Source organism: Capra hircus, chromosome 6 (assembly GCF_001704415.2).
Source record: "Capra hircus breed San Clemente chromosome 6, ASM170441v1, whole genome shotgun sequence".
In the NCBI taxonomy this organism is placed as follows: Eukaryota; Metazoa; Chordata; class Mammalia; order Artiodactyla; family Bovidae; genus Capra; species Capra hircus.
Window position 1 is genome coordinate 103,480,926 of NC_030813.1, and position 16,202 is coordinate 103,497,127.

The 16,202-nt window shown below is 49.4% G+C and overlaps 1 protein-coding gene across 1 annotated transcript in view; it reads left to right on the forward strand.

Moving 5' to 3' along the window:
• JAKMIP1 (janus kinase and microtubule interacting protein 1) overlaps positions 1–16,202 on the forward strand; it is a 131,108-nt gene that overhangs the window by 93,260 nt on the left and 21,646 nt on the right. The window contains exons 4-8 of the mRNA XM_018049713.1: positions 7,514–7,723; positions 8,570–8,689; positions 12,803–12,949; positions 13,865–14,005; positions 15,680–15,739. Coding sequence (XP_017905202.1) covers positions 7,514–7,723; positions 8,570–8,689; positions 12,803–12,949; positions 13,865–14,005; positions 15,680–15,739 — 678 coding nt within the window. The remainder of the gene's footprint in view (positions 1–7,513; positions 7,724–8,569; positions 8,690–12,802; positions 12,950–13,864; positions 14,006–15,679; positions 15,740–16,202) is intronic.

The window sequence follows — 16,202 nt, forward strand, 5'->3', positions numbered from 1 at the left end:
TGGCTCTAGGCCCTAGGGTTCCAGCAAAGTCCCTCCCATCCTGGGTGCGGGATGGAGGCTTCCGGCAGGGCTGTCCTGTCGGTGGGAGACACCGTAAGAAATTGAAGGACTGGAGGTGGAAGGACCATCCCTAGACTGGTCACCAGCCAATGACAGAGCATCAGTTCACATCTTAATCCAGTACCTGGACTGGCAGAAGAGTCGCACTGACTTTAAATTTCTAATGTATAGAAAATCTAAGCACATACCAGGACTGAGGTCTTAGAGGTGTTCCGCAGCCCCTTTCCCCTCCATGTATGGGGGCGGTGTTGTCACTTAATAGGAAGAGATGGCTTTGGAGAAGGTCTCTTCTGCGTGTGAATCCAGACTCCTCCTGTCAGCTGTGACCCCAATCAGGTTGCATACGGTCACTAAATCTCTGGTGCCTCATCTACAGAAGGAGGAATGATCACATATCTGTTCCAGCGTGCTGAGAATTAAGTTAACTAAGTCTTTATCAACAGCCTATAGGTTCTGTAATAGGAGACATATAAAATATGTTCCTTATCATAGGAAATGTATAAAAAAAGTGAAAGTGTTAGTCGCTCAGTCGTGTCCAACTCTTTGCAACGCCCTGGAGCCTGCCAGGCTCCTCTGTCCATGGGATTATCCAGGCAAGAATACTGGAGTAGATTGCCATGCCCTCCTCCAGGGGATCTTCCCGACCCAGGGGTCGAACCCAGGTCTCCCACATTGCAGGCAGATTCTTTACTGGCTGAGCCACCAGAGAAGCCCCAGGAAATGTATATTTAAGGGAAATAGAATGGGGAGAAAACAAGTATTTGGAGAAAACAAGTATTTGCCCAAGAGATGGACTGAGCTTAATTTAAAATGTACCAAGGACTTGGTGTGTGTGTGTGTGTGTGTGTGTGTGTGTGTGTGTGTGTGTATTAGTCACTCAGTTGTGTCCAATTCTTTGCGACTCCACGGACCATAGTCTTCCAGGCTCCTCTGCCCATGGGATTCTCTAGACAAGAATACTGGAGTGGGTTGCCATTCCCTTCTCCAGGGGATCTTCCCAACCCAGGGACTGAACCTGGGTCTCCCACATTGCAGGCAAATTCTTTACCATTTGAGCCATCAGAGAAGCCCCAGGACTTGGTATCTGTTTCCATTCCAGTGCCAAGTAGAACTATCCCCAGTTCAGGTTGTCTCAGTGTGTGGGGGCCGCTTAGGAGAATAGAGTGAAAGGAATTAATGTCCATTTCTCCCACTATCCCCCCACTTGATAAATGTCCCTCCTCAGACAGGCCGCTTGGCAAACTGTTCAGAAGGTGGCCTGCATTTTGTTCCTTTGTCAGCTGAATTGGATTAGAAATGCAGGAAGGCTTCCAGGCTTCCGCTTACACATTTAACATGCCTCTTAAGAAACAATTGAGGAGAAAAAGGCAGTTGTGGTCAGTGTGGGGCCGTTGGACTCATTCCTTAGATCAGTTAGGATTCGGTCTGACAACCCTGTTATACAGGGGCTTAAAATCTGGAATTTATTTCTCTGTTAATGTGCAAAGTCTGGAAAGGGCTTCACAGAGCAGTGCAGGCCACAGGGCCTCTCAGCTTTCCCCTCAGAAGGGGCTCTGCGAGGAGGCCCTGTTCCTCACGGCCCCTCCTGCCATGGAGTGCCAGCCATCACACCTTTATCCCGGGTTGGCAATAGGAGGACAGATGAAGGAGGGTGTAGTCGTCGTCCACCCTCAGGTGGTTGCTGGGAATTCTTGGCCTTCCTTGTTCATACTGTGTCACTGCAGCCTCTGCCACCACGAGGCCTTTGCCTTTCCACATGGCTGGGTCTTGTCCTCTTTATATAAGGACATCAGTTAGTGGATCGAGTTGTGTTGTGTTAGTTGCTCAGTCGTGTCTGACCCTTTGGGACCTCCAAGAACTGTAGCTTGTTAGGCTCCCCTGTCCATGGGATTTCCCAGGCAAGAATACTGGAGTGGGTTGTCATTCCCTTCTCCAGGGGATTGTCCCAAACCCAGGGATCGAACCCAGGTCTACCCGCATTGCAGGCAGATTCTTTACCATCTGAGCCACCAGGGAAGGCCCACCCCAATCTGTTATGACTTCATCTCAGCTTAACATCTTAGTTACATCTGTAAAGATCCTATTTCTAACAGGTTCATATTCTGATTTGCCAGGTAGATGTGAAAATAGATGGGGACACCATTCATCCACAGGTACCAAGAAGGAGAAGAGAATGGGTCTGGGGGTAGCAGCTTGATTCCTCAGACTTTGCAATGAAGCGCTAACGAAATTATCCCCAAATCGATGGATTTGTTGGGAGCTGGCTAAACTGGGGTGTTTACTGAGACACATGTGCTGTTGGATGTGCTTACTAAGAAGTGGCTAGATTCTGTGCCTCTGGGGCAGAGAGACAGCATAGGGAGGACTCGAGAAAGGCTGGCTTGAGTCTGATTCATGGATCTGCTGCTGCCTAGAGTGTGGGCACGTTCACTGTTCTGGGCCTCAAGCTTATGTGTAAAATGGGATAATGTCTACATTGAGGGTCTTTTAAAAACTGAGAAAGAACATGTCTCTTAAGTATAAATGTCGTCCTGAGCTCACAGTAGCATGTAAATAAGAACTGATAGCCATCATCCAGAACTGTTGTTTTTTCCCCGTCAGTTAGAATCTTATGGCTGCAAGTGACAGAAACTCTACCTCAAACCAGTTTTCTTGTCTAAAGTAGCTGGACTAGCCTCTGGCACAGCCCCAGTGGGACTAATGATGTCACCCAGGACCTGGGTTTCTTAGGCTCTGCCCTGTTTTTTATTGTTCTCAGACTTTAGACTCTCACTGTGCTGGTGAGATGCCATCATTGTGTCAGACTCCACGTCCTCACAAGAAACAGCTCAGAGAAAGGGAGAGAAGCTCTTTCTTAACTCCTAAGAAGAAATAGGAGGGTCCTAGCAACACCCTCTTCAGGCTGTTGGCTCTGAGTGGGTCATGTATCCATCCCTGAACTAATTACTATTAAGGGGAGGGGCCATGCAGGTGGTGCAGCCCCGCCCCCTCTCATGGTGATAGTGAGAATGTCGGACAAGGGGAAATGGATGCAGGGACCAATCCAGGAATGTCCCGCACACTCAGGTGATGGGGTTCAGGGAAGCTCAAGGTCACTGTCAAGTTCACACTTCCTCACCATCCTCAGGGTAGGGGGAAAGATCACTAAGATCAGGCTGGGAGCCAGACCGGAGTCAACAAATAAGAGTGCCTTCACAGCTGTGTGAGCTGGCAGTTCTCCTAACCTCTGGAACCTCAGGACTCTGGCTGGGGAAATGTGACAACTTAGAAAATGTTGGCTCCAGAATCTATTTCACATCGTCCATCCATTCCTGGATGCCATCTCCACTAGTGGAGGCTGTTTTCTAGGAACCTGTTCCATGTGATTGGGTTTAAGCCCTTTGCTCACTTACTGGAATCAAGTAGGGAACCAGTGCTCTTCTAAGCTGAGAATTTCCAGAGACATCTTGCTGTGATGCTGTGCCCTCTTGTGGAAGGGACTAGTGTGATGTGGTGGTGGAAGGGAGTGCTTTCTGGCCCCAGAGCAAAGCCAGAAGTGTGCAGCCAGAATGCTGAGGGGGACAGACTGGAACCCTACCTGTTAACTTGTAACGACTCGCACCACTAATTCCCCTGGCTTTATTTTCTCTCCTAGCACTAAGCATGCTCTAGTCTACTCCAGTATTGACTTCTGCTTTCAGCTCCCCTCCCCTCTGGAATGAAAGCTCTGGAGGCAGGGACTCTGATCTGTTTTGCTCATCAGTGTTTCCCAGCATCCTTCAGTATTGTTGAATTCAGGAAAACAAGTTTAAGTGGTTAACTCCTTTCACACTGTTCTTACAGTTTCTGGGTTGAAATCGGCAGTGGCAACAATGTTTCCTGCATCACCAAGAGTTCTTCCCTACAGTGGGGGCGCTGTTCCCCACACCTTCAGATCAGGTTTAGTCAAAGCAGGGAGCTGCGGGAGATTGTCTTGGGGGACAGGGAGGGATGCAGAGGGAAAGGGAGAAGACTTTTTTTTTTTTTTAACCAAAGAAAGGCCACTCAAAGAGCTTGTTAGAACTCTGGGACTTTGCTTGAAAACCTCAGTCTGGAGTTTTAGGGGTGCCATTTTCCTCCTTTGTAAATCTCAGTTATATTTCATCAGTTTTTCATGGTCTGCTGTTTCAATAAGATAGCCAGGAGCTAAAGTAGGTTAATGATGGCAGCCAACATTGATTGTGTGCTTTTAAGATGCCAGGTTCTGTGATAACCAGGTTCTGTGATAAATTCTTTCCGTGGTTGATCTGAATCTCCCTCTAGTTAAACAGGGTGTTCTCATTGTCCCCACATCACAGAGGCTGAGGCTAAGAGAGGTGACCCAGCCTGCCCAGAGTTACACAGCTGGTGGGGGTGGGGATTTGAACTTACTTCTGTCTGCCCAGGACAGAGCTCTTAATCAGTATTCTCTGCTTGAGCGATCTGTGTCTCAATTCAAGGTGTCTGATTCAGAGGCAGGAGTTTCAACTTCTGATTCAGGTTACAAGCAACTTTAATGTGTACCCTCTGAAAGTGTGCTTAATGAGAAGGGCATTTGTATTTGTTTTCTGGGGCTGCCTTAACAAATGGCCACAGACACACTGAAGTTTATTCCCTCACTGCTCTGGACGCCCGAAGTCCAAAGTCAAGGTGTCAGTAGGGCCGTGCCCCACTGAAGGCTCTCGGGGAGGGCCCTTCCTTGCTCTTCCAGCTTCTGGGGCCTCCAAGCGTTCCTGGGTTTGTGCGTGCACCACTCCAATCTCTGCCTCCCTCTGGCTCGCCTCTGTGTTTTTCCTCTTTCTATGCATCTTCTCTTTGTCCTGTGGGGATGCTTGTCATTGGATTTAGGACCCACCCAGTTAATCCAGGATGATCTCATCATCTTAAGGTCCTTAATTACACCTGTAAAGACCCTTTTCCCAAACAAGTTTCTATTCACAGGTATCTGAAGTCAGGATGTGAATATACCCTTTTAGGAACCATAATTCAAACCACTGCAGTGTTCTTCATATTTGCACACCAAAGGAGATAAAAGTCTAGGAAGGACAGGAGCCACTACTTATTGAGACCTACTATGTGCCTGCAGCAGTTGTAATTAGAGTTGTTTACTTTATGCCTACTGTGTGTTAAGCACTTTCCATGTATTCATTTCACCCTCACAACATCCCCATGATTATCCCCATTTCACAGATGAGAAAACTGAGGCATAGGAAGAAATCAGGTAGTCAAACCAAGATAATAGAGCCAGTGAGTGGTGGCCTTAGGGCCAGGACCCAGCAATCCAGTGGCCTTGCTCCTAAGCAGCCTGCCTATCTGCTGTCCCCTTCAGTTCTCACAGTTCCCCTTCTAAGTGGAGCTGCCTACATCCCCATTTTACAAGTGAGCCTGAAGCTTGGAGAGGTCAAATGCCTTGCCAGAGGTCACACAGTTCACCAGTGGGGGTTTAGTCTCCAGTTCATACCTTCTTACTCCATGCCTAGTACTTTTCCCTCTGTGGCAAGCTGTTTTATAGCATGTGGCTTTAACCTTTGTGTTGGGTGATCAAGGCAATATCCGCGTTATATCACCTTACATACAGGCTTGCTCATGGTGGGCATACACAGGTATGTGTTCAACAATACCATGTCATAAAGACTCTATCCAGAGCCTGTTGAAACCATTCTTACTAAAGCATTAGTATTCTTTTCAGAAGTTTTCTGTGTACCTTATCTCAGAATTTATTTCTAAATTCTGTGATGATAATCACTGTAATTGAAACTGTTGTGATTTTTGTCAATTAATGAAACTCTAGTACTGGGAAATTTTCTCTTTTAACACCTGTATTAGTTTCCTAGGACTGCTGTTACAAAGTACCACAAACTAGGTGGCTTAAGCAACAGAAATGTATTCACTCACAGGTTTGGAGGCTAGAAGTCTGAAGTCAAGGTGTTGCAGGACTTTGTTCTCTGGAGGCTTTAGGGGAGGGTGCTTCCTGCATCTTCCAGCTTCTGGTGGCTCCAGGTGTTCCGTGGCTGTGGCTCCATCACCCCAGTCTCTGCAGTCATCTTCTCCCTTGTTTGTGTCTCTTTCCTCTTATAAGGACCCCAGTCATTAGAGCCCACCCGACTCCGCTGTGACCTCACCTTAACTATATCTGCAAAGACTCTATTTCCAAATGAAGTCACATTCCCAGGTGGTAAGAAGGGCATGGATTTGGGGAGGAGGCACGCCAGCACAGCGCCCTTCCTGGGGCAGTTTCCCAGCTGTTGGCTTTTGTGTCCAGAAACAACTGAAGTGTATGGTATATGGCAGAAGCTTCCTCCTATAAGCTTTTTTTCTGCTTGGCTTCCTGTAGGGAATGAGGGATGAGGCTGGGTGAGCTGGGGCTCATGCTGAGGCTTGCACGTGGGGAGACCGAGGCACTCTGGGGCCCCAAGAAGCAGCCAGTCGGTTCTCTGACTGTGGGACTCCTAGAGATGTCAGAGCAGGGGGAGGAGGATGGAGCGCCAGCCGCATACAGGGAGTTAGTGTCTGCGTAAGGACTTGGCTGGTCGGGGAGAGGCTACAGATGGGAAGAGGAAACTATTTGGAAACTACAGACTTCCATGGTGACCAGGGGAAGGTGAGTCTGTAAAGTAGACGGAGACAGTCCCATGGAGGGCAGGAGGGTGGGGGAAGTTGATGAAGCAGGGAGTGGGTGAGAGTGTCAGAAGGGGTGAGGAGAGAGGACAGAAAATTGTCTGGTGAGTTTGGGGGCCAGGAGAGGGTTGGAGACCTTAGCGAGAGCTGTTTGCTGGAGGGGTGCAGCCCACTCCAGTATTCTTGCCTCGAGAATCCCGTGGACAGAGGAGCCTGGTGGGCTGCCGTCTATGGGGTCGCACAGAGTCAGACACGACTGCAGCGACTTAGCATGCATGCATGCATTGAAGAAGGAAATGGAAACCACTCTAGTGTTCTTGCCTGGAGTGTCCCAGGGACAGAGGAGCCTGGTGGGCTGCCGTCTGTGGGGTCGCACAGAGTCAGACACGACTGCAGCGACTCAGCACCAGCAGCAGCAGCAGCAGCAGCAGCAGGAGACACGGCCAGACGGGAGTGGGAGGCAGGAGGATAACCAACTCTGACCAAGCTGAGCTGCTTGGGGCAGGGTGGGGAGTGGCTGGGTGACCCTGGACAGTCAGGATTTGACTTTATGTCATGAAGGTAAGAGAAAGAAACATAGATCAGTTTCGGGGTAAGTGTCTGGTTGATGATATAGGTTGAACCCTCAGCTCTGTGCTTCTCTGTGCTGGGGCCGGTGATTGACAGGGGAGCAGGGCCTGGGCCATGTCCTGCAGTGTCTCTCTGTCCCATGTTGCTGAGTCCAGCCGCCCTGGATCCACGAAGCTGCTGAACCTTCCCCTAGGCCTGAGGCCAGCAAGGGAGAGCTCTCCTTGGTCACAAGCCCCTACAGTCAGCTGCTTGTTCTTTCTCTTTTCAGATGGATGAGATCAAGGGGAAAGATCGTGTGATTCTGGCCTTGGAGAAGGAGCTCGGCGTGCAGACTGGGCAGACCCAGAAGCTGCTGCTTCAGAAAGAGGCTTTGGATGAGCAGCTGGTTCAGGTCAGAGAGGCTGAGCGGTACCACGGTAGTCCAAAGAGAGAGCTCCCGCCCGGCATAGGGGACATGGCCGAGCTCATGGGCGTCCAGGTGAGGGGCTCATGATGCACCGGGGCCATCGAGCCGACCGCCTACCCATCACTCCTCCCACTGGTCATTCTTGGTGAACTCACTTGCCTGCCTTCCCCCCATCCCTCCTCCTTCCTTCCCATCCATCTGCATACCCTTCCTTCTCTCCCTTACCCATCCTGCTACACATACAGACATTCACTGCGGCCAGGCCCAGTGCTCGGCGCAGGGAGTGCAGAGGTGAAGAACAGGCTGCTCTTGCCTCTGGTGGTCTTAGAGTTCAACTAAAAAGAAAGAAATGAAAGCATGAATGCCGAGTATCCAGTAAGAGCTCAGAAAGGGACCCAGTGAGGACAATATGATTTAAAGGCAGAGCCCCCTGCCCGGGAGAGGGAACTCAGCCAACAGACAGGGCACCTGGGGACAGCTGGTAGTTAAGAGGCACAGAGGAGGCCGAAGCTGCAGGCATTCATTCATTCACTCATTCATTCATTCATTTAATACTGAAGTCTGTCAGGCAGGCTGTGTGCAGACACCCACATGAGGTCCTGGCATCTCAGTGGTGAGCGAGGTGGGCACAGTCAGTGCCTGGCATATTGGTGATGTGCCTTCATCAGAGATGCTCGGAGAGCAGGGGCTGGGATGGAAGGTCCCCAGATCTTAGGGAGCCGCTGGAGGGTTTGCCGTCTCATCGCCTTGGAGCTGGTCTTTCCACATGTTGCTTGACCTGGGGGACCCCAGCACGGCTGACTGTCCCCCTGATGAGGAGCTCACCTTTGTCCTGAGAGTTTTCCGAGAAGGGTCCATGAAGCGCTGTGACTCAGTTAAGCTTTTTCAAAGTACATTCGTGTCTTGATTCTATTTTAGGATCAACATATGGATGAGCGAGACGTGCGGCGATTTCAGCTAAAAATTGCTGAACTGAATTCGGTGATACGGAAGCTGGAAGACAGAAATACCCTCTTGGCAGACGAGAGGAATGAACTGGTAATCAGCCCCCCACCCCCTCAGAGGCAGATGGAGCCTGCAGGGTTCGGGAGAGCAGTCCTGGGGCCACAAACCAGGCTCTAAACAGGAAGTTGATACCCAGGCCTCCTGGTTTTCTCTACTTTCCCCTAATTTCTTCCTGGTTAAAAATCGAACACACGCTTGTTGAAGAGACCTGTTAGTATCCTTAGTTTCCGCAGGAATTTATCCTGAGCTGACAATCAGAAAAGTTCAGTGAGGGGTCCGTGGAGAGGGTGTTCATAGCAGTGATGTCTCTATACAGTAGCAACCAAAACTGAACCCAGACGAAACCAAACCCCACTTGTTCGATCCTCAAGTACTGATCAAAATAATCATGGAACATTTATGCAGTGAACTGTATGCAGTCATTAAGAATGGTGTTTTAGATCATATAATTTAACTGCCATGGAAATTTGTCCACAATAAATTAAATGATAAAAGCGGTTTACAGAACAAAAACACATTATCATCATCCTGGATATGAGAAGTTGTTTTAGGTGGTATGATTATGGACAGTTTTTATTTTTTGCTTATCTGTTTACTTTCTTTTGCATAAAAGTTCACATAGTTCTATTTTTAAAGGTGGTGGATATGAACTTCTGGTTAAAAAAAAAAAAAAATCTCAAGGACCTTCCCTGGTGACCCAGAGGGTAAGACTCTGTGCTCCCAATGCAGGGGGCCAGGGTTCAATCCCTGGTCAGGGAACTTGATCCCACATGCTGCAGCTAAGGCCAGGAACAGCCAAAAAAAAAAAAAAAAAACTCAAGTAAAAATAGTAACTTCTTGAAAATGCAGGATAAACAGTTAAACTAATTTTTATGGAGTGGTAGTCAATATATAAACTTCTTGACAAATGCCTCATAGTATTTTTCTTTATTCGAAATTTTATTGTAAAAGTATCTGTATTTTTGAAACACATGGAGATAAAAAGTGTTAATAAGTGTCACTTCTTCATGGTTTTAACAGGATCAGAATAATTTCATTTCCTTCCAGTATTTTTAAAGGCATATTTTTATATAGCTTTCATCAGACAGTCCATCTCATATTATGTCTCCACTTATTGGGTAAATATTCATGAGCTTAAAAAATATCCCTCATGAGAGGCAAAATAGTTTACTAAATGGATTAGAAAAAATACCTCGCTTGAAGCAATTCAGACCTTCTGAAGCATTTAAAGAAAGAATTGATAAGCCTGCCAGAACTGGGATCTTTTTTTAAAACTTATTTTTAATTGGAGGATAATTACTTTTCAGTGTCGTGATGGTTTCTGCCGTACAACAGCGTGAATCAGCTATAAGTATACGTATGTCCCCTCCTTCTTTTAACCTCCTTCCCACTCTCAGCATTCAGGCCTTCTAGGTTGTCACAAAGTGCCAGGTTGAGCTCCCTGTGTTACATAGCAACTTCCCGCTAGCTATCATTTTTATCTTCTTTTAAATCTATTTACACGCGGTACTGAAGCGACTTAGCAGCAGCAGCAGCAGTGTATATGTGCCGGTGCTACCTTCTCAGCTCGCCCTCTCGTTCTCCCGCTATTTCCACAAGTCTGTTCTCTATGTAACCGTCTCTATTTTTGCACAACAAATGGGTTCCTCAGTACCATCTTTCTAGAATCCATATATATTCATTAATATGCAATATTTATTTTCCTCTTTCCGACTGAACTTCACTCGGTATAACAAGCTCTAGGTTCAGCCACCTCACTGGAACTGACTCACACTCGTTCCTTTTTATGACTGAGCAATATTCCATTTTACACATGTGTGTGCTACAGCTTCTTTATTCATTCATCTGTCGGAGGACATCTAGGTTGCTTGCATACTGTAAATAACAGTGCTGGGATCTTAAAATCATGAGATAACTACTGTTAACAGTTTGAAGTGGTTCTGACATGCTTTTCATGTTTATGTGAATGCCTTGACACTTAGGAAGAGCCTTTGTTGTTATTTTATGGTTACACACAGGATAGTTTGCCTGTGTATTGTTGTTATGCAATTTGCTTTTTCCCTTGATGTATCAGTTACCCCATTTCCCAGCAATGCGGAAGATCTACCTTTGTCTTCGTAACAACTGTGTGGAACTCTGTCTGTGTGGCCAAACCATGCTTTATTCAGCCACTCCTCTACTGGTAAAGATTTAGGCTATTTCGTGACTTCGCATTCACTTTTCACTTTCATGCATTTGAGAAGGAAATGGCAACCCACTCCAGTGTTCTTGCCTGGAGAATCCCAGGGACGGGGGAGCCTGGTGGGCTGCCGTCTATGCGTTGCACAGAGTCAGACACGACTGAAGCGACTTAGCAGCAGCAGCAGCAGGTTTCTCTGCTACTGTACACAATGCCACACAGAAGATACATTTTTGTTTTTACTCCCTTGAACCTTTATTTCTGCAGGATAGATTTCTAGCGGTACAGTGTATAAGGCGTGGTACATTTTACATCTTAATGACTACCATCAGTGTTTCATCTTAACTTTCACATCCTGGTGACCCAAAGCAGAGGTCTGCAGTCAGTCCCTTGTGTTTGGTTCTTGGTTCTGGCACTTACTGTGTGACCTTGAGCACATCGCCCCACCTCTCTGTGGCCAGGTTCTTTGTCCGTGAAATGGGGATGGGAGGGAGCCCCTCCTGGGATCGAGGTGAGGGTTAATGGAGAGGGGATGCCTGGACACATGGTGAGTACCTGATGCAATGGGTCTTGCAACTGTCATCATATTGATGAATATTTAAGTTGTTTCTAATTTTCATCCATTGAAATAACCCTGCAGAAGCTATACCCATGCATTTAGTTCTCACAACAAGTGTCTGAGGCAGATATACCATTGTTGGTCATTCACTCAGCCGTGCTGGGCTCTTTGCAACCCCATGGACTGCAGCACACCAGGCTTCCCTGTCCTTCACTGTCTCCCGGAGTCTGCTACTGTTATTCCCATCTTATAGATGAGAAAACTGAGGCTGAAAGTTTGGCTGTGGCCTTGCAGCTAGTGTGCGTCACCCAGGACACTGTGTACAGAAGGAAGAAGAGTGGATGCTTCTAGTTGTTCAGTCTCCCAGTCCCTGCTCCGTATCCCCCTCCACCAGCACTTCTCGTGTCTCTGTCTCATTGGGCTGGCCCGCACACAGCAGTCAGAGTGATGGATTGTTCTAGAAGGCAGACCCGACCACAGAATGCTTGTGCCTCAAAGCCTTTGGCCAGAGGAGGGTGCGTGGGGAGGGCTAGCGAGCTGGGGGTGGAAACCAATGATAGAGTTTTCAGCTCCCTAAATCAGGCCTCACCAGGCCTGCTCAGCTCTTCCCATCCCCACATTCTGTGTTCCCACTGCCGTCCATGAAGCTCCTTGGACACGCCCTGATCTTGCCCCTTCTGACCTCTGACAGCGTGCCTCCCCTGTGTGGACCGTCCATGAGGACCTGTCTCACTGTGTTCTTACCTCTGCTACCATCTTTGCTCTCTTCCCCCATCTCTTGTATGGCCACCCCCATGGTGTCTTCCCTTTGACACAGCCTCCAGGACAGGACCCGGGCCCAAGAGGGGCCCTCCAGATGCTGACGAGGTGAGAGGGTGGAGGGACACCCCATGGTCACAGGGACCGTGCTCAGAGTACTCGGGGAGCAGCTCAGCACCGGGTGCTACCCATCTATCTCATACCCGCAGCACTGCGCCGGGCCCAGGGATCCTCTGTTGTCTGAAGAGTGCTGAGCTTTCAGCTAAGTCTGTGCCTGGGGAGAAATGGTGGCCAGGAGGAGCTAGATGGCTGGACTGACGTTTATGCATGTGAACCTTGACCTCTGGGGGTTTTGCCTGGATGTAAGGGAAGTGTGGATGCAGCTCAGGCCACTTGCCAGCAGGGTGACCTGAGACAGATCTCTGAGTCTCCGTGTTGGGCTATACCCCTTCCTCTTGCCTTGCCCGAGGCCTTCTGAGGCTCAGGTGGGAGCCTGTGTCTGGAAGCCAGGTACCTGTGGGCTCTTCCTGATGTTTGCATCACGAGGGCGATGTGGTCTCCTCAGGGGTGGCTCCAGCCAGGTGGCATCTCCGCTGGCCTCCACAGCTGGGTCTTACGGCTGCTGCCCTCTGTGTCTGTCCGATTGCAGCTGAAACGCTCCCGCGAGACGGAGGTCCAGCTGAAGCCCCTGGTGGAGAAGAACAAGCGGATGAACAAGAAGAATGAGGACTTGCTGCAGAGCATCCAGAGGATGGAAGAGAAGATCAAGAACCTCACGCGGGAAAACGTGGAGATGGTGAGTCACGGATCCGGAGCCCTTGTCTCGCCCGGGCTCCTCCAGCCCCTCACCCGAGCAGTCCAAGTTGGCCCAGGCCATCTCCCCCCACCCCCGCCCCCAACCCCACCCTATCCCTCCTGCCTCCATTCCCGAGAATTCACAGTGCTGTGGGCACCTGTGCCCGAAGGAGTGTGTACCAGGCGGCCTGACAGCGGGTTTGCACCTCCACTCTGCCATCTCCGCCTGGGGTCCGTGGGCCCAGACCTCTTTCTCATCCATGAAATGGGATTGCAAACATCAGTGCTGTAGGGTCAGGGACAGGATGGAATGATGACACAGAAGGTTCTCACAGGAGACCTGGGACATTGGGGCAGCTCAGTAGGCCAACAATTACAGTTTTGCTCCAAGTGCTTTAAATCAGGACCTTTCATTTGCTCCAGCGAGAATGATTGGTCTTTGTGGTCAGAGTGGTGTCTTGCAGCTGATGGTTTAAGGAATACTCTGAGTTTCATTGTCCAAAGTAGCCTCAAGCATGCCTATTGTACAGCTGAGAAGACTGAGGCTCTGGGAGACGGAACACCCTTCTCCCTGTTCCCTGGAAGGTCCAGCTGTGAGTGTGCGTTGTTACCACATGGCATGCTCTCTTCCCCCAGCACCCAAGCTTTCTAGGCTCAGGGCAGACGTCCACCTCTCCCACCCCATTGCCTGCTAGCCCTTCCTGTCGGCAGTGGGCACAGTCAGCCCCGCCTCGAGCCTGGCTCTGGTCTGCAGCTGTCCGCTCCTCCAGAGTGGGGACCAGGGAGCAGTCATCCCTCCCTCCGTCTTTTCATCCCGTATCCCCAAGCCCACACTCTGTGCCCTGACGCATGGTGGGTCCCTGACAAGGGTTACGGACGAGCAGCCCTGCAGTGTCCTCTCTTCCCTTGGCTACAGAAAGAGAAACTGTCGGCCCAGGCGTCCCTGAAGAGGCACACTTCCTTGAACGACCTCAGTCTGACACGGGACGAGCAGGAGATTGAGTTCCTGAGGCTGCAGGTGCTGGAGCAGCAACACGTCATTGACGATCTCTCACTGGTATGTCTGCGCCTGCACCAGTGCCAAGCCCTCCGTGGGGTGCCAGGAGACATGGGCCTCCAGAATGGCATCAGGGCTGCAAGCAGTGTGGGGGCACAGGGGGGCAGGGGAGCGTCTCACGGAGCTCCTCCTGGTGATGGGGGCTTCCTGCTCCATTCTTCCAGAAAGCAGCCTCCACTTGCTTTACACGACATCACCCGGTATCTGGGAGCGGTTTCCATGGTTACTCTTTTTGCTCAGCCCTTATGCCGAGTTTGCTGCCATTAAGAAGCAGCATCAGCCTCTTTTGAAAAGAGTCTCTGGCCTTTACAGAGTGGGTGTGATCGATCTGTCCTGGAGAAGTCTGATGTGTTTTTTTTAGCCTATTATTGCAGACTGTGAACTTGAAAACCGGAACCTTATAATCAGACCGGAATTTGAAGGACTTGCTAAGAACGTGTGTGCGTGTGTGTGTGTAAGATCAAGGAGGGGGGAGTGTGAGTATGTCTTAAGGAGGTTGAGTGTGACACCCAGAGAGTTCTGCTGCTCTCTGTGGAAGGAGCTTAGGGACCAGGAAGGGAGCATCTATAGTGAGCTTTAGTTGCATCTTAGAAGCAAAGAGTACTTCAAAAAATAGAAAAGCCAGTGAGCAAAGCTCTAGGAAAGGCTTTGACTGTAAGTTGTCCAGCTTACTTTGCTTGCCTGTCTCTCCATCTCTGCTCCCTCCTTCCACTCACCCATCTATACTCCCTCCCCTCCTTCCATCCGCCTTCCCATCCTCCCCCTCTCCTGTCCGTTCCTTCCTCTCTCCATCCTGCCTTTATTCCACCCCCCTCCATTTATTCATTCAACCTTCCATTCATCTTTGCTTCATTACACATAAAAGTCTTTATGCCACATAAGGTGGAAAAAACACACCCAACGAAACGATGACAGGGTCGAAAGAGGAATAATAAACAGATAAGACGAGAGAAAATAAAGATGGCAGCGTCAGTCAAGATCAGGAGGGACGCAGGGGGGGACCATAAGGGTTGTTGCCAGGCACCGTATTTGTCTCTGGGTTTCCTGACAGCCAAAGAGGATAGGAACATCCTATCAGAAAGGAGATAATCAGGAAGGAGAGAATTTGCTGGTTTCCTCTGGGGCAGAATGCTGCTACTCCTGCCACTACCCCTGTAGGTGCCATTTCTACTGACAGAAGCCACAGGTAATCACAGTCTCTTGCAGGGCAGGTTCTAGTACTTAAAGGAAGAAGCTGAGAATCAGAGAAATGAGGTGTGTGTCATCCCCACGGGGATTTGGCCACAGCTCTGTGTGAGATCGAAGCCACAGGATTATTTATTTTCTATTGGGGTCACTGACAGTAGGTAACTAGTCAACATCGCCTGAAGTTTTATAGCTTCCAGCCCCAAAGGCAGCCAGGGTGGAGTTTTACAGTACTGGCCAACCTTGGCATTTTTTCTTTCTGGGAGGGTCCAAGTCCAGTTCACGGTGTGGCTCTGTAGCTGTCAGTTCTGAGAAGCAGCTGTGCCTTGGGTGCTTAGGACCTGGGCCGACTCAGGCCCGGTGCAGACAGGTAGGCGCAGCAGAGTTGTGAGTTATGCCCTTTGTGAGTTATCCCCGCTTGGAGCCAGTAGGTCGCTGGGCGTGATGTGAAGACTGGCTGAAGATGCAAACGGTTGTGTTTCCTTCTAGGAGAGAGAACGGCTCTTGCGGTCCAGAAGACATCGCGGGAAGGGCCTGAAGCCACCCAAGGTGAGCCAGCAGTGGCACAGCTGCCCTGCTCTGGCTCCATGCCAGGATCTGCAGGGCGGGTGGTCCAGGGATGGGGGAGGGGAGCGAGCAACCCATAGAGGGGCCCTGAAGGCACGCACCCTCACATCTGAGCATGTTTGATGCGGAAAAACCTGTTATAGCTACTTCTCAAAGCAACATAAATAACTAGGCCATGGACCTGGTTACTGTCATTTATTCATGGAAAATTTACAGACATATCCTGTATTTAGGCCTCTGGGGATGTGCGCCCAAAATTAAAAACATAAATACTTAGACCTTTTGAAGGATTTAAAGGATACCTGGTCTTGGTTTATAACATCTATATATCCTGTTTTGAAGAATCAGGGGCTTCAGGCTTTTTTGGAATGATGCAGAGTGCATTCTTCCTGGAAAATGTGGTTTTGCCCTTTTTATAGAGACATTGTCCAAATGTCCAGTGAGG